Raw genomic sequence first — 18,248 nt, forward strand, 5'->3', positions numbered from 1 at the left:
TTTGGCCAGCTTTTCCTCCACAACTTGGATGCTTCTGACAATATGCTGTGAGTCCACCTGGCCCTGAGTCCCCTGAGCCAGACAGGAAGAGCCACTGCCCACAGAGACTGCAAGGGCAGGAGGGGGGCTCTTTAGCCTTCAGGGGTACCTGGCAGCTTCTCAACTGGCCACAGGTTTTCAGCCTCAGGCTTGAGTCTAGTTTCAGACAGTTACAGCCAGAGAAGAGAGACACCGGCAGGGATAAAAATATGATATCCCCTACTAGCCAAGCTACTTCCCACACCCTAGCTGCTCCCTGCAGCCCAGCTACTCCCCACACTCCAGAAGCTCCCCTCACCCCAGCTGCTCCCCTTACCCCAGCTGTTCCCTACATCCATTTCCTCAATTTGACTTTAAAATCAATCTGTTCACAGAGTTCAGGCTCTAAATTATATGCCTCCAATGACAAGAAGTGGGACCACAGATCACATACGCTGGAGTATTTTATAAACAGCTATAATTTGATACATGAAACTGACATGCTGTGTGTATTATTTATTGGTGCAAACACCATACCACACACAGCTATTGAGAAAAAAATGTTCTGTTGATCAGGCACAATGAGGAGGCCTGACAGATGAAGCCCTGGCCACCATCCCTGAGTGGCTCACCCTGCAACTGCCTCTGCCAACTGTTGGTTCTCTGGAACAGTCACTAAGTTTTAAGCTGTCAGGGAGCACATGGCGTGCCTTCAGGCTAGAATGTTCTCTCCTCTCCACCTTGTAAATGCAGGTCATCTTCTGAAGACCTGGTTAAAGGCTCCCCCAGCACGAAGCTGAGGTTCCCTCACCATCACAGATCCCCCTGCCTTGCCATCAGAGTCCCATTCCTGGTTGGGAGCACCCAGAGGACAGGAACTGTGTGCTAGCACTCAGTGTCCCCAGCTTCTGGCTTTGCACATGGCACAGAGCAGAGGCTCAGGCAAGTTTGCTGTGTTGGGGTGCATGCAGGGCTATTATCTCTGTAAGCAGTGAGGGTGGGTTTACAGTATTTGTGCCTAGACAGGGCTGGAAGAGATAGGTTGGAATAAAATGGAGCTGAGTTACTTTCAATTCTTTTCTTTTGCTGTTAAGTAGCAATTATTTTCCACTCCTCCCATTCTTCCAATTACACACACACACACACACACACACACACACACACACACACACTACACATACACACACATGCACACTCATACATACATTGTTAGTGTTAATGGCCAACTTGATAGACTCGAGTCATTTGGAAGATAAGCCTGTGGGCTTGTGTAGGATTGTTAATTTACATAAGAAGACTCGCCTACTGTGGGTGGCCCCATTCCCTATCCAGGATCTTGGAGTATGTAAGTGCAGAAAGGGAGCTAAACAGTGTGCAGTTGCTGCTCTCTTCCCTTTGCAGACCAGCTGCTTCAAGTTCGTGCTCCCTTGACTTCTTGCCATGGTGGACTGTGCATTGATCTGTAAGCTAAAATAAACCCTTCCTTAACTTGTTTTTCACACACACACACACACACACACACACACACACACACACACATCTGAAACTTTAAGTTTAAGACTATAATAAATGGAGTCGGAGGAAGATGGTATGGGCTTGGCAACTGAATTTTTCCTTGTTTCAAAATTTATTACAATGCTTATTTTATGTGCATTAATTTATACTGAGATGCTGGGCTTCCTAGCAGCTCTGGGTCTTCCTGATTAGAATTGTATTTTTAAACCGAGAAATTTCACTTGTAATATACCAAAAAGCTAAAAACTGAGTTCCCATAGGATACGTTGTATGGAGTTTTTGCCTGGGTAAAGAAGTAGGACTGTAGCATGGTAATAGGTAGATTGTCAACCCCGAAGACTTGATTTACTGTGTCAGGGAGATGAAGTCCACAGAGGGGCAGTCACTGGAGAAGCCTGGCATCCTGAACTAGGGACTGAAGTCTGAGACAAGAACCAGCTGTGTTCCTCAATCCAGAGACTCCAGAACCAAAAAAGGCTGTGTGGTTCCTCGGACCCAAGCGGGTGCCTTGTGTGTTTCCAGTTGACTTCCTATGGTAGGAAGAGGGGACTATATACATTTGGCTTCTGTATCCAGCCATCTGCTCCCACTCTGAAATGCATTTTATTGCTCAAATGTTTTCCACCCTCATCTTCTGGGCTCCTGTGCCCCTGAGACACCTCTTCTTGGAAAAGAGTCGAATATGCAAATTTGCACTAAGTTCTTACTGACAGGTAAAGTGCAATGAGTTAGTTGCATATCTCAGTCTTAACAGCAGAAATTCCAGCCATAGGGATGAATCTCTGACTATGGAATCCAAGCCTCGGTAAGAGTTCTATGGATGTAAGGGAGCAAGGACAACATCTTATTAAGAGTATTTGAGCAATAGGGAAAATGCACTCCAATCACTGACCGAAACATCCTGATCGAAGACATCAGTGCACCCTGATGGAGGAACCTGACTCAGCTGTACCTGGTAGATGGCGTAGCCTATGCTGAGCATGCCCTGGCCGATCCTCTTCTGTCGTCTGCGATTCTTCTGCATCAGACCCAGCAGCACCGTACAGCAGGATTCATTGGTGCCCTCCTCCTGGTCCTCATCCACATCATCCAAATGGATTTTGAACTGGGGGTTGGTCCAGTAAGTGGCTGGAAACCATCCAGGGACAATGGTCCAACAGGGGTGAGGAGATGAAGAATGGAAATTTTAAAAAAAGAAAGAAAGAAAGAACCTCCATCGTCCCAGTGAAAGGGTAACACTGGCCAGATTGCCTGGCCCAGTAGAACTGGAAAGCAGTCCCCCACCTCCCTGCTCTGCCCCACAGGTAGATGCTTAGAATGTCTATCTTGTCTGCTTGATCAACCAGTAGCCCAGAACTGTGGTGAAATCTGAGATCCTGTCATCCCAGGCTGCTCTGTACTGCACCAGGAAGCAATATCTTGCCTTCCTGGAAGTCTTCATTTCTTCCTGTTCTTAGCTGAAGATTCCACCTGGAAGGAGCTCTTTAGGGAGAAGTGTATCTCTGGGATGGATGACAATAGAGTCCCAGAAGAACCAAGAAGGCCTTTGCCTCATAGCTAGAAAGCCATCTGACTCTCATGTGCTCCACCAAGCCCAGGAGAAGCCCCAGCTTTGGATTACAACCCCATGATGCCCTAAGACCCATCCTCTATCCCTCAGCCCAACGGGCCTCCAGAGATGTCCAGTGTTACAGCCTGCTTATGAGACATACGACCTTCCAGACAAGTCATTCAATAATGTAAGAGAAATCACAAGGTCATTAAGCATTCCTGCTACACCACCTATTGATACTTAAAAAGATGACTTTTTGAGCTGGGGAGGTGGCTTAGTGGGTAGGGGGGCTTGTTGTACAAGCAAGAGGACCTGAGTTCAGATCCCAGCACCATGTCAAAATGTCAGTTGTGGCTATGCATGTGTGTTGGGGGATATTCGAACACATTGTGAACCCCAAGTTTGCATTTTTGCTAATTAAATAAAATTAACCTTGGGTAAAGAGGCTGAGTTAGCAACTGGTTAACAGAAAGTAATCAATAGAACCTCAGAGGGCATCCTGGAGGAACAGAGAGTCACAGGAAGTAAAAAGGTGGAGTTTGGAGTGGCTCAGCTTTTTCTCATTTGGCAAAGCAGAAGCATCAGTCTTCCATGGACAACAGAAAGGAGAAAGGGTTAGGTAGTTGTTACTCAGCCTCTCTGAGCTTGAAGGTTTTCACCCCAGCCTTTGAACCTCGAGTCTTATTCATAATTAGAATGCTAGAGATTTAGTTAAAGCTACCTTTAGCAGCAGTGATAGGGCCAAGTTCTTCCAGGAGCAGAATTCTCACTTTTAGCAGCAGTGATAGGGCCAGTGCTTGCAGGAACAGAATTCTCACCAGGCTGTAGTCTGAGCTGCCAGGCCACTGCTAGAGAAACAGCCCAGTAACTGCAGAGTTGCAATTGCTGCCTGAGATAGCAGCAGATTAAGGCAAAGCCACTGTGCTGAAGTTAAAACAACATTTGGCACCCAATGTGGGGCACATAAGAAAGCTGAAAAAAATGGCTTCCTAGTAGCCTGGCGCTTGTAGCATACAGAGGCACATCTCTGCCATACAGAGAGCACTTGAGCAGCCAACATGTTAAGCAGAAACAGCAAGCTAACTAAACACCTGCCATATTTCAGGCACCAAGAGCTGGGGTGGTTAAATGCAGCTCCCAGTTAAATGCAGCTCTTGGCCATGCCCATGGGGCATAAAGCTCAGCTCTCACAGACCCAAGCAGGGAGGGTCAATCACCAGCACTAAGCCACAGGCAAGTTTAAAGTTTGGCTCACATGGTCAGAGAACACTACAGGTAGACAGTAAGGCAGGTCCAGATCAAAAAATACCTTTAAACATGTTAGCGTTTTTTAAAAAATGTTTGTTGTTCTTAAGAAAGAAAAGAAAATGGGCATAGACAGTCATATGAAAAAATAGTTTAAAAATAATAAAGTCTTTAAAGAGAGAGTAAAGTAATATAAAGGGAAAAGGCCACTTAAAGATGGGAAATACTCAGGGAATCTGGATCCTATATGGTGTTAACTTTGAATTTTTGAATGCTGATGAGCAAATGGTAGCTGCTGAAAGACACTGGACTATAACAGGGACTGCTGAATTAAACCAGCCTAGATACTTTAGGGATGCCTTCACTTTAAAATGGAATTCAGAAGATGTATTGTGTTGGGGGAGAGTTGTTGCTTTTGTTTCCACAGGAAATGAAAGGCTGTGGATTCCTTCCAGGTTAAGAGAGATCAGGTTTGATCAGGGGAGACCTCCTGAAAATCTTGGCTACAGACATAAAGAAATAAACAACAACAACAAAAAAAAAAAACCTACAAGACAGGTGACATTTATACTGATTCCTCTGCATGGGAACAATTCTGAAACAGGACAAAAAAAATGTTACAACCGATTTCCCCAGGACTTGACCATTGTTTCAATTTTCTCAGGGTCCCCTGGAGATATTGTCACCCTCAGACAACAGGAAGCAGTCTAGAGAACACCACACTCACATTCTCAAGAGGTGTGGTGGGTGGTTTTTGGTCATTTGGTGAGTTATAAATATAATCATTTAGGGGCAATATAGGAATAAAGGGTAAAAAGACAACTATTAATCTCAAATAGTTTACATTGGTATGGATTTTGGTATATTGATACAAATTTAAAATGATTTTTGTTATATTGTATGTATGTTTCTACTCTTGTTTAAGGTATTATACCTATGTAGCTCATTTTAAAATGTAATGTATAATTAAGAAATGCAGATTAGTAGTTATTCATCTATAATAATCAAACCTGTAGTCATGCTAAATATGTTTTCAAAGTTAAACCCATACATTTTAGATAGGTGATTTTCAAATGCTTCAGATACCTACAAAATATGGCATTTAAAATGCTTAATAACCTAAGGCTTTTCATGAAGTGAGACACATCTGCTCCTGACAGCATCAATCAACTTCATAAAAGAAAGATGGGCACTGAAGGACCTCCATGTGGAATTTGCTTTCATTGTGCCAAAGTGGGCAAGAAACTGTTCTTGCCTCTACTGCTAACATTATACCATCCAAACAGGACATGCAGGGCACAAAGGAAAGCTGAACTTTGCCAAGACAAGGTGGGACAGTCCTTCCAAATTCCTAATTCATAGAAATGTCTGCCAGATATTCTAGGCCTGTAGGCTGAAGATGGATGCCCCAGTGTTGCAGAGGAACCTTGGGTGACTGTCCAGGAAGCCAGATGTCTCTGTCATTTCTATAGTTTTGGAAGTGGCTTGCACTGCACTTCCTCTTTACTCAGGTAACATTATATCCTTCTGGGGTCTTTGATGAAGTTGAAGACTAGATAGTTATAGTTATAGTTTTCCTTAGTTATGATAGAAGATGAATTAGGTACAAAACTTTGGGTTCACCAAGATAGGACAAATAATGGAGTATTTTCTCTAAATTTGCCAAATATAAATGAACTTGATATTGTAAATGCAATTCTTACTTGATAATTATTCTTATTATATATAGTTTTACTATATTAAAGTTAAAATCCTTTCCTTTTTATTCAGACAAAAAGAGGTAAATGTTGTAGAATAGAATATTTGTTTAGCTATGTAAAGATGTGTTGCTTTTGTTTATGCTGCATTTGTTTAATTATGTAAAGATATGTTACTGTTTCACCTTGCCTGCCTAAGGCACCTGGTGGGTCTAATAAGAAACCAAATTGCCAATAGCTAGGCAGAGGAAGAACAGACAAGGCTGGTGGGCAGAGAGTAAAGAGGAGCCAGCCAGCCAGGGGCCAGACAGACAGACAGACACAGAGGAAGCAAAAAAGCAGGATAGACAGTAGGTAGATGAAGTAAATGAGCCTCAGAGAAGCACATAGATTAATAGAAATGAGTTGATTTGAGCTAGCTAGAAACAAGCCTAAGCTAAGGGCGAGCATTCATAATTTATAATAAGTGTCCATGTCATGACTTGGGGGCTGGTGGTCTAAGAAAGCCTACAATGTATGTGCCTGTAAACCCAGTGCTGTTGGGGATACAAACAGGGGGCTTGTTAGGCCTTGTTGGCATAGCTCCAGGTTTAGCAAGAGACCCTGTCTCAGAGGAATAAGAGACAGAGGGTGAAAGAGAATGAATAAGGAGAGGTGAATGAGAGACAGCATGGACACCTAACATCTGCAAGTGCGCACGCACACACGTGCACAAAGCAACACTCCACACACACACACATAACACCTTTATTCAAAGACAACTTTTGAAAAAGATCTCTCAACTTAGCAACTACCCAAGCTAAGCCAAGAGAAGCCTAAGGGATCCACCACAGACACACAAGAGTTCTTTGATGGAGTTAAGCTGAGAGTATATATAATTGAAGACAGGTCTGACAGGCTCCGCCATGCTAGGCATTCAATCGCAACAAAGACTTGGGGAGGAGTGTTTGTTTTCGGGTGAGCAGGGGTCAGCGGGTGTTTTTACAATCTCTGTGTGATGGTGCAAACTCTATAAGACAGCATAGCGTTCACATATGTCCAAGGCCCATTCATTATTTTTTTTTTCCGTAACAGTGAGAGTACTTATTTAATTCCTCCTTCTCAGAGCCTCCATTTCTAGACTTTTTTTTTTCACTCACGGCACAGGTGTGTATGGATTTTAAGATCAGGTGTCTGTGAATTCCAGGGGAGACAGAAAATTCGGTAATCTTCTGTACTTACTCCATTACCACGAGGCAAGAACAATCCATTTCTTCCTGACAGCTAGCTGGCAGCGCAGATGGGATTATGATTTGGTGCATGCAGATACCTTGGGCACCCCCTATGGTTCTGAGCTTCCAGATTGATCCATGCGAATTTCCTATGTCTTTTCTAAGAGCTTGTTAATGGTGAGCATATTTTAATTTCTCCCAAATGTAGCATTACTGCAATCCCTACATTTTTTTGTTTACTCCTTAACAGTACTAGAGGAAGAGAATGGGCCATAAAAATAATACATCCCATTTGTATAACACTGCACAGTTTACAAAGCGCGTCCTCGTGTGCTTGGAGTTACAAGGCTCACTGCGCCCCAGCGAGTTGGAAGGTAGGAATTATGAACCACTGTGAGGGCTGAAAAAAATGGAAGCTCCAGGAAAGGAACGCCCCTCAGGCCTCACAACTGTTCAGCTGACTGATGGGGGCAAGCCACCAGCTCCCCCTTCAGGTCTGTCAGCAGCTGGTCTCTGCAGCCAGATGGAGATGGATGGGGAAGGAGGTAAGACCTTGTGCTCCATCTGTACCCACATGGGGGTTTACAATGCTACCATTTCTACAGCATGCAGTGCTCAGGCTGGGAAGAAAGCAGCGGCGGCAGCTGCCCCTGACCCCTGCATGGACACGCCGAGTCAATCAACACAAATCAACGGAGCAACAGCAGCCAGGGAAGCACGGAGGTGGGGACTATCAAGAGGGGAGTGTGTTTTTCTTTCCTTTGTGTCTCCTGAGAGCTGGGGGTCGTTTCTCAGTTGTTTCCTCAGCAGCTGTCTCAGTGGACGCGACCTAGGAGGAGTCTACACAAGGACATGTTAGTCATCTTGGGAGAACCAGGGAGGCCACTCTCAAAGGGAGCCAGAGTTAAGGCAAAAGCAGTGGTTTGCCCCGGGATATCCCCAGCAGGGATGGATCGCTGATGACCCCCACGCAGAATGGAACATGACCCACACATAGCCTGGGTATGTCCATTCCTGACCCCCACAGCCTCACCCCTTCAGCCGTAACTCAGGCAGCACAAAGCAGAATGGCCGCCCTTCTGAGTGCGGCCCACTGAGACGCTAGATTGTCTACTGACATTGTTAACTATTCTACTCCCAAGCTCAGTGGGCCGGTGTCAGCCAGCTGAACCAGGTAGGGCAGGCAGAAACCCAAGAGAAGCCCAGGAGGCCTTAGTGATGGTCCAAGAACAGGGTGTGAAAAGCAGCATGCTGGGAGAGCTGGGGTGGCTGAAGCAAGGATGATTAAAACACACAGGAGCCGAGACAAGGCCTCAGGTAGACAGCTGCAAACCCACTGTCCCCCCTTGCCGGCCTGGCCTCCAAGCCAGAGAAGAAACAGGACCTCAGATCCAAGGGCATTCACTGTCCCGAGATCCACGTTAAAAGCCATGCAGCCCAGGAGGAGAAGCCAGGTGGCCTTTGCCTCACCTGGGTAGTTCTGGCAGCCCCCGGCTGTGGAGCCCCGTGTCCAGCGGCCGTTGAAGAGCACCAGGTTCCATTTGTGGACCTCTTCACTGCTCAGAGAGTCTGGGGACAGGTTGCATATCTCCAGTCGAGAGAACTGCTTCAAGAAATCCGAGAAGGACATCCTGAAGAATAGAGGGACCAGAAGGGAGTGAGTGAAGTGGGCTGGACTGGAAGAGAGATTGAAGGCCCAGGAAAGAGCCCTGTCTTCCAGCAGCTCTAGACTGCCTGGGTTCCCTCCGTCTACAGCCCAGTGACACAAACAAACAGAGCTACCGTCTAAATTTGTCACTGTGGTCAGCATCTCAGTTCCTAAAAATCTCTCTCCTGTATCTGCCAGCCACACAGAGTTGGAACCATGAACCAAAGGGACTCCCCCAGGACGGGATGCCAGTGCAGCCCTCGCCTCTAGGCTGGATCACAGCTAAACCCAGTAAAGGTTCATTTATGAAGAATTCTCCATGATATCCAGTGTGGAGATATCCTCTAAGACATTGTATCTTCCACAGACACCCCCTCCCAACCCAGGCAAAGGAAAGAATACTGTTTTGACTGTAAACTAGGCCTTAGAATTTGGCGGGGGGTGGAGAGCATTGTTTTAGACTCACAACAGGCATACAGGCCAGGTCCTGTTGTGGGCACAGAGATCTGGGTCCCAAGGCTTTAGATACGAGAATAGAGGAGAATTATACTAGGGCAAGGGAGCAGGAAAAAAATAGTGGCCCCTGAATTAAGAACCTCATCACATTCCTGGAAGTCCTGGAGACTGGTCCTCCTGAGTACCTTAGACCAGACTGACCACCTAGGGGACACAGCCTCTCACCAGAACTCTCCATCCTCTGCTCTCTTGTCCAGTTCTTCCTTCTTCCTGGGATCTATGTAATTCCACTCAGGTGCACTGTGGAGGGGGAGAAATGAACCAAAGGTGGCCATGGCTGGGATGCAAGCTGTTGGCTGCAGCTACATGGCCCTAAAGCACCTCAAATGGGATGCACCCCCATCAAGGAAAGAAGACAGGCTGGACCTGGTATGAAGCAGTGTACCACTGGAAGAAGGAGATGGAAGAAGAAGCCAAGGACATGGGCCCCTGCAGGGGCAGCCAGGGCATGCAGCAGAAATGTAATGACTTTATTTTAATTTTCACTATCCGGGTAAGTTTTACATTCCAATTAAGACCCACAGACCTCTGACCATTGGAACGAGGAGGACCCGTCACAAGAAAGGCAAGTACTACTGTATCCATTAGTAACTTGTCACTCTTATCTTCTATCAGACTGGGGTGGACTAATTTATAAGAGGACCCAGCCAGCTCCAGGGACACAGACACTGTCCACTTCCCAAGTCTACAGCTTTGATTATCAGGCCCATTTTTATGGGAATTTCCTTGAAGTAATGTTCCCCTGTGTCCTGCTGGTGACCTTTCTGTGGTAATGTCCATGTACTTTGTTCAAATGCTGTCTATAGCTGCCTGACCTTTGGGTTTTCCTGAAATGCTTATCTAGATAAGTGAACAGTGTCAGGATCAGTCCTAAAAACCAACAGAAGCTCTTCCCTGAGCACACTCAGTCCTAAAAACAAACAGAAGCTCTTCCCTGGGCACACTCAGTCCTAAAAACCAACAGAAGCTCTTCCCTGGGCACACTCAGTCCTAAAAACCAACAGAAGCTCTTCCCTGAGCACACTCAGTCCTAAAAACCAACAGAAGCTCTTCCCTGAGCACACTCAGTCCTAAAAACCAACAGAAGCTCTTCCCTGAGCACACTCAGTCCTAAAAACCAACAGAAGCTCTTCCCTGAGCACACTCAGTCCTAAAAACAAACAGAAGCTCTTCCCTGGGCACACTCAGTCCTAAAAACAAACAGAAGCTCTTCCCTGAGCACACTCAGTCCTACCCTGGGCACACTCAGCAAAAGCCCCTATCCTTCCTCCCCAGCCAAGAAGACAGCCGGGCCCAGCCTTTCCCTCCAGCTGGCTTCTGAACACTTGGAGACCAGCAAAAGTGTTCTGGAGCCATCAAAACATTCATTTAGTCAGTACCAAGTCCCACAGTGTGCTTGTTACAAGCAAAAGTTAGGGGATCTGATTGGGAATTCTAGATCTAATCTAATCTCCCAGTTGGTTTGATTTTTATTGTTGTTAATGTTGATATTTCAAAATTAAACAACAGCAAAACACAGCTGGATGCTAAGAGGTTCAGACACGTCACCTAAGAGTGTCCATGTCCTCCTCCTCCAACTACCAGTAGGTAAATAGCCCAGACTGTGTCTCTGGCTAGTAGAGGACATCAGGGACATAGATGCCAGAGTATAGACATTCCAGGCCCTCATCTCCTTGGACTGACTTCCCTTACCAGAAGATAGGCAGCCCAAAGACTGTCCTTCCACCCAGTAATCAACACCCATCTAGTCAGGAACTCATGGGGTAAGTGACACTCCCGTTCATCACTGCCTGAGTGGGCCATAGCTCCCAGGATCAAGGTTCTCCCAACATCTTTGTTTTTTTTTTCTTAGTACTCAGGAGAATAGTGTTTGTGGCAGATTGTGAGTAGTTGATTTTACCTTGTAGTAACCAGTGTGGTAGGAAATAGGTAAGCCTTTAACACTAAGCAAAATTTCATGGAGCTGCCAAATTTCTAAGTGCCAAAGCAGAAATCCGTAATCAAAAACTGCAGCAAAGTGGTTTCTATTCTGCTTTTCCCAACCTGGAACCATGGAATACGATTTCCACAGCATGCTGTGTAACCTACAGACAGTAAGTGCTGCAGAACCCACTGAACAATGGGTCTCATTGCTTATGGTGTGTGTTACATGACACCTTTATACAGGGAAGGTGAGCATCAGGAAAGAGAGAGAGGGACCTACGCATCACTCCAGGCTCCCGACCACTCCACTTCACCCCACGGGTTCCTCAGTCGGATCAGCTTCTCTGGGCAGCCACGGAAATCCAACTGCAAGAGCCACACACAGGGAAATCACCACACTGCTGCTGTCTGGGGTGCATGACGGCACCCAGGGTGTTCAGTGTTTCAAATGTCTCCAAAAGACCACACTTTCCTTTTCTTTACCATTCTATGTTTAAGCTTCGGTCAAATATTTTGCTTTCACAAGCTATTAGAACAAATGAAGAGTGAGTCTACCACAAAACCAACTATGTATCTACTTAAACTTAGGTTTAGATTTTGCAGTTGATTAACTTGGACCTTGTTCTGAATATTGGAGACAGCATTCTAATAAATTCCCCCTAAATGATGCCAATGTTGTGGAAGTTAACATTTATTGATTGCTTACTACTTACTGGGTTAGGCACAGTGCTAAACATTTCAAATGCATGGTTGCTTTATTTAAACTTTATACTTTGACCTCAACAATAGGAGACCCAGAGAAGCCCAGTTATTCAAGACTACCTAGTTAGCTGTATAACTATCCCCTCCTCAAGAAAGCTCATTAGACTTGGGAAGTAAAGGAAACTTGGGAGCCCAGGAAGTTCCTGAAAGTTACAAGATTCACAAAGCCCCTCCCCAAGGTTGTAAAAGCAGCGAACAGTTGCAGAGCAAGCAGAGGTTCTTCATTGCGTGCTGCCTACAAGTCACGCAAGGAGCTCCAGGGATGCAGTTTTCATGTATTATCACCCATGCTAGCTTTCTGGTGCTGCAGCTGCCCTTGAATCATCCAGGCTTCTGTAAGCCAGCACAGTATGACCACTGGTCTACTGAGGTGGGTCTGGTGGAACTGTTTCCTTGATCTGTCATCCCTGGTGCCTTATCTGGGTTGAGTAGATGCTTGTTCACCTCTCTCCAGGAAAAGCGTAGGAGCCTAGCAGAGTGTCTCCAAAGCCTAAATGTATAAATGCCGTCAGGAACTTGTGGTAAAATTTGGTTACCTCTGTTGTGGGGTTTGCAAGTGGAGCTTTCTAAAACACGTGATGGGGTTCATGTCTTTCCTACAAGCCTGAGTTCATTCTTCTGGTGTGAGTTCTCATTCTCTCAGGACTGGATTAGTTGCTAAAGGTGTTATATTGCAAGTCTCCTCTTGTTTGTCTCTCTTCTGAATGTGCCCACTTATCCTTCCAATTGATACTGTTATGAAGCTGCATGAAGCTACCCAGTATTCTTCTTCTCAGTCTCAAATGCATGAGATAAAAAAAAACCCTCTTTCTTTTATAAATCATCCAGATTCAGGTATTGTGTTATAGTAACAGAAAAGGACTAAGATACTACCTCATGCTACTATTTAATGAGCACTCAAGTATGGTCCCCATGCACCCCTGCACACATACTGGCACAAATTCACACAAACAGGTCAGTCTATTAGGTCTTTATCACCATCATTTGCATCATACACTAGCCCATAGTTTCCTCACACATTCCATTCATGTTTACGAAGTTGACTTGATTTAACAATACCACATTCAATAGAAAGATGTGCAGTGAGTACCGTCATCATTACAATAAGCTGTGAGAGCTGGAGTACTTAGTGTGTGGCTATTTCTGCACAATCACTGGAAAACCCAAAGAAAATTTATTTCTCAGTTGTGACACTTTCTGGGTTGATGTGTTTTACCTTCATTATCATCCACTTATATCTATGCTTTTAACTATAAACCAAATTATTCAAACCCCATTTGAATGTAGGTAGACCATATGAAATAAAAGTCATGAATATTATAGGCCGTGCTGGGGCCAGAGAATGAAGAATATCTATGTGCCTTCTCATTATTAAATATCATCCTGAACAATGGAGTAGAAATTATTTCTTCTTTTAGGGACTCCTATGAGTTTATACTGCTTTGCCTACACGAACATTTGCTTGGAGTGTGTGTAGAATCTGATAGTCCCTATAACTTTTCTGATCACACCTCAGAAAAGAGGCAAATTTAATTAAAGCCAGACAGCTAGGGTGAAGGTGACTCAGATACTGTCCTCTGAGAAGCTAAGAGTTGCGGGTACCCTGTAGTGAACACGAGTTAACTGCACATCTGTCTGGGGCTCTGCATCCAGAGAGAAACTTGCCCTGAGTAAACAGGAAAGCTCAAAGGCAACCCAAAATTTCTCAGCGGGATCTCCTACCACTTTCTTGGGACACCCCAGATTTCATATTAATCCCTTCCTACCTCCTCGACTCCGGTAACAGAGTATGCGTGACCCTTAACCAGCTTTTGCCAGGTGACGGCTTCTGCTTCGGCTGCGCTTGAGACCTGGTCAAGGAGAGAGTCCCGTCAGGGAGGCTGACGCTGACCTCTTTGAAGTCAGCACTACAATGCTTTCTAAAAGAACACCACACAGCCAGGGCTCTCCCAGGCGAGAAGAATACAGGGGCAGCAACAACTCACGGACAGAGAGACCCATCTCTAGACGACCCCTTTTAATAAGCCAGGCAGGTAGTGAGCGGCTGCGGAGCCTAGAGTGTGACTGAGAGCATAGTTACACTGTTTCAAAAACAAACAAACAAACAAATGAAACTACCCATTATGACAGCCAGAGAGGAAGAGAGAGCATCTGGGTAGATAGATAACAACCGGCCCTCAGGCTGGTGGCTTCCAGACCTGGTCTCTAAGGCCACATTGGCATTCCATACAGCCAACCTTCCTGTCAGGGCTGGACCCTCCTCTTTTCTTCAGGGATCTCCAAGTCCATCAAATATTGTCAGCTGCCAATTGGCTTTCCCAAAGACTAAGATGATTTAGCAAACAGAGGGTAAGTAGACAGGGCCTACGATCCAGGAGACAAGGCTGTGCTCTCGTGAGGAGTCTAGCCGTAATAAAGTGGCGCCAACAGTTACCAGCAAAACATAATCTTAAAATGTGACTAAGCCTAGTTCCCACCCATGCATGAGGTCTTCACCAGTTCCTGCGCACTGTAAACCCACACGTCACCAGAGAAGAGAGAAAAAGGGAAGAGTTGAGGCTCACGTCAATGGAGCAGCCCAGCAGAGATCCCGCACGGAGGGCCTTCCGGATGATGTGGTACAGATTGCCCGGGGGCTTCCTCAAGTCATAAAACTCAGAGATGCCACCTGTGAAGTCTTCAAAGCCCTCAACCGTGGAGCCTCCAGCAAGAGCCTCATAGGAACCATTGAGCCTATTGAAAAAGAAAGAGAATAAATACCACCCACAGTCATGAGCAACCTAATAAGGGAACCACAGGACTGGAAAGGGACAATGCTGGACATAGGCCAGAGGGCCAGGGAAAGACCTTGGCCAGCTTTGACCAGGAGCCTAGCACACGCACAGGCCACTGTTTTAGACAGACACCCCAGGATTTCACTAGGAACAGATCCTCAGGCAGCCCCTCTCCAGGTCTCCCACTCCCTTTCAAAACCAAAAATCCTTCCAGAATTGGCCCTAACTGCTTGGGTTTCTGGGTGTCCAGCACAGCTAGGAATGGGGAGCCTTCCCTTGAGGCTGAGGGGTATCTGTTAAGGATTACCCTAACAGAATGAGAAAATTATTAGGGTGTCAGAACAGAGTGATAGTAAACAAGACTAATTCAAAGAAGCCTTTCAACTTTGAATGTCCGTCAGGAACACGACACTCAAGGAATGAGCCGAAACTTCATTGAATTTGGTAGCTAAAAACCCTTCTTTCCTTCTTCATCATCATCATCATCACATAAACATTCATTCTGCCCCAAGATCTTACCAGGGGGTCTGAGAGAAGAAAATATAGTAGCTAGAGAGACAGTCTTAATGAGATAGAGTTAGGATCTTTATATACATATAATGTATTTATGTTTGTGGTGTATCGAGTATTGAACCAGGGCTTTACCCTTGCTAGGCAAGCATTCTATCACTGAGCTACACATCTCCAGCCACAGAGATGAGATCTTAAATTCCCAGCCCAAATTACTATTTCTCTTCAGAAGGGTGCTTTCGGTTTAGCCTGGGCATGTCTGGATGCTGGGGAAAATGTGGCTGTCGCACCCTGAGTGGGAGGTCAGGTGAGAGCCTTCGGGGAGGCCCCAGGGGCTTCTGGTTCCTCACCATCTCACTTACTTGGCATAGGCTTTCTCCAGCAAAGCACTCCAGAATTCACTGCCTTCTTCCGAGTGTAGAAAGAGCAGTTGTCCATTCTTGGTGGGGAGCCTGTCATCAATGACCACCTCCACCCACTCTCCGTACTGCCAGAACTGGGGGTGGAAAACATACCACCTATCACATGCAGAAGCAGAGAAGGGTCCTTCAGCAGCCTCCTTGGATGGGGTCTCTGTTAGGATTCTGCCCTCACTCCTCAGGGGTGTTACGTCATCAGGGGACGCTGGTGACTACATACCCACTGCGTGGTCACGCAATCTGTGCCTTAAAAAGCCAGATGCGGACCCCCACCCTCTCTCTCTGCTCTCTCTCTGTTCCCTCTCTGCTCTCTGCTCTCTGCTCCTGCCATCTCTCCCTCCCTCTGGGCCTGGCTCTCCTCCCTCCTAGCCCCTCCTTCCTTCTAATAAAGCTCTCTGTAACTCTGGTAGTCGTGGCCATGGCTCATGGTAACCAGCACCGCCACCAGCGCCATTTACCTATCAGTCTCTGCTGTCAGTGAGGCTAGTCTCCAGGCTTTGTGAACCTTAAATGCCCTGAGAGGGTTTATGCCTCATCCACACATAGGAGATGCCACCGGCACCAGGAAACATCTAGTCTTTCTGGGAGTCTGTGGAGAAGAGAGCTTGCTCAGTATCACCCAGGAGCCAAAGTGGGTGGCTCAGGCTCACATCTCCTGGTCCTTAGTCCAGAGTGATTCCCTTATGGCCCCATGGCCTGAGGGAAGAAGGAAAGGGAAAGAAGATGGTTGGATAGATGTATAAAGGAATGGTTCTCAACCGGGAGTGTCTACCCAAGTCACCCAGAGGGATAATCTAACGTCAGTATTGGCCTCACTTCCAAAGTTTCTGATTCCACAGATTTGAAGTAATAGCTAAGTTACAAAAGTGGTGGCCAAGGTCACAAGCAAGGCCTAATACCTGGAAATGAAAAATGCCTGCATAGTTCTTCTGGAAGCTCTGGTCCCTGGGGACCACTCGGTAAAGCAGCTTTTCACTCAAGGTGAGGGAGGCAATGGCTGCCAGCAGCCAACAGTCACCTGCAAGGGATCAGAGGAGACAGGAGCCCGTCAGGCCAGACCCTCACTGTCCCATCACTCCAGAGTTCATGTCTGTTGTAGACTGCCTTTGGCTGTAATACAATTCCGGAGCGTGGGTTACATATCAACAACAGAAATGTACTTATCAAAGTTCAAGAAGCCGACAGAATTGGTATCGGTGAGAGTCACTCTCTAGTTCTACCTCTCTGCTTGATGCTGGTTTATACACGACAGAAAAGTAAGTGGGCTGAAGGACCTGCCTAATTCTCCCACCCCATTGGAGGACCACTGATGCCTACGGTCCACTCCTTAGCATGATCTCACTGGGCTTGGTGCCCGGCACTGAGTCTTGGAAGGACACAGTCAACCAAAGAGCACAATACCCCTCACCTAAGTCACGCATGCAGAGTCTCCTCTCGTGGCTGAAGTGCACACACATTCAGCTCCTGAGGCCTCACTGGGAGGGTTTTCCTCAGGCATGGAAACTCTCTGTTCATCCCTATTGCTGTGCCTTGCATGCTGACCACTTCACAGTTCCCAGGTTCCCAGTCAGTGGAATGGAAATAGAGAGAAACAGAAAGGAATTTGTCCTTCTGTCCCATTTGTTGTTAACTCAGATACATTTGGTGGGGAGGAACACTGAAGCTATTCAGGAGCACATAAGGTATGCGAGTGAGTGAGTAAGTGAGTGAGCGATTGATCGATCCTTTCCCACTATGGCCTTGAGTAATGACAGTTGATTCTGCATGATCTGTGTAGAGTATAATGGTCCTTTTATATTTCAGAGTTCACCATGAGAGCCTTGGTTATAGTTCCCTTGCAATAGTGACGAGCACGAAATCACCATAATTTAAAGCAGAAGGAGTGAAAGTCAAGAGAGGTTAAACATCCCGGGGCTTGGTGTTGGTCACTTTGAATGTCTGAGTAAATTTAGAAGCAGATCGAAAACACCCTTCTGCGTGAGACAGACCTCCCAGGTTCCTGAAAGCCACCTCCGGAGACAGCATTGCTGACTCTCAGTGACAACATCAACTGATGAGTCACAGCCCCAGACACTACATGCTTACCTTAACCTTCTGAGTGGGAGGGACAAGCACCCTGGAAGCTATATAATTTTGCTCACACTTGTGTATATGTTCATGGTACTGTGGAGTCGGAGGGCAAAACGTCCTTAGTGTCCCTCACATTGTATAAAACAATATGTCATCATATCCCCCAATCCTGCCTCTTTCCACTTCACTGCAGACCCCAGGCCCTAGGAGTCTGGGGTTTAGTGAAGCACTCCTTGTTTCTCTTATTCATCTGGTTCTTCTAGCTCTAACACCTCCTGTGTGCTCCAGGCATCACTGTCCCCATGAGAAACACTAGACCTTCTCAGCCTTAGCCAGAAAAGCCCCTTTCTACAGTAGGCACCAGTGAGATTCAGCTGGTCAAAGCGCT

General features: G+C 46.2%; 1 protein-coding gene across 1 annotated transcript in view; it reads right to left on the reverse strand.

Moving 5' to 3' along the window:
- The window catches only part of Capn8 (calpain 8), a 73,023-nt gene that overhangs the window by 22,119 nt on the left and 32,656 nt on the right, over positions 1 to 18,248 (reverse strand). Inside the window, exons 3-10 of the mRNA XM_059280317.1 lie at positions 16,690 to 16,808; positions 15,734 to 15,867; positions 14,652 to 14,820; positions 13,854 to 13,937; positions 11,606 to 11,691; positions 9,568 to 9,642; positions 8,709 to 8,869; positions 2,486 to 2,661 (exon numbers count right to left, since the gene is read on the reverse strand). Coding sequence (XP_059136300.1) covers positions 2,486 to 2,661; positions 8,709 to 8,869; positions 9,568 to 9,642; positions 11,606 to 11,691; positions 13,854 to 13,937; positions 14,652 to 14,820; positions 15,734 to 15,867; positions 16,690 to 16,808 — 1,004 coding nt within the window. The remainder of the gene's footprint in view (positions 1 to 2,485; positions 2,662 to 8,708; positions 8,870 to 9,567; positions 9,643 to 11,605; positions 11,692 to 13,853; positions 13,938 to 14,651; positions 14,821 to 15,733; positions 15,868 to 16,689; positions 16,809 to 18,248) is intronic.

The sequence above is a fragment of the Peromyscus eremicus genome, chromosome 15 (assembly GCF_949786415.1).
Source record: "Peromyscus eremicus chromosome 15, PerEre_H2_v1, whole genome shotgun sequence".
In the NCBI taxonomy this organism is placed as follows: domain Eukaryota; kingdom Metazoa; phylum Chordata; class Mammalia; order Rodentia; family Cricetidae; genus Peromyscus; species Peromyscus eremicus.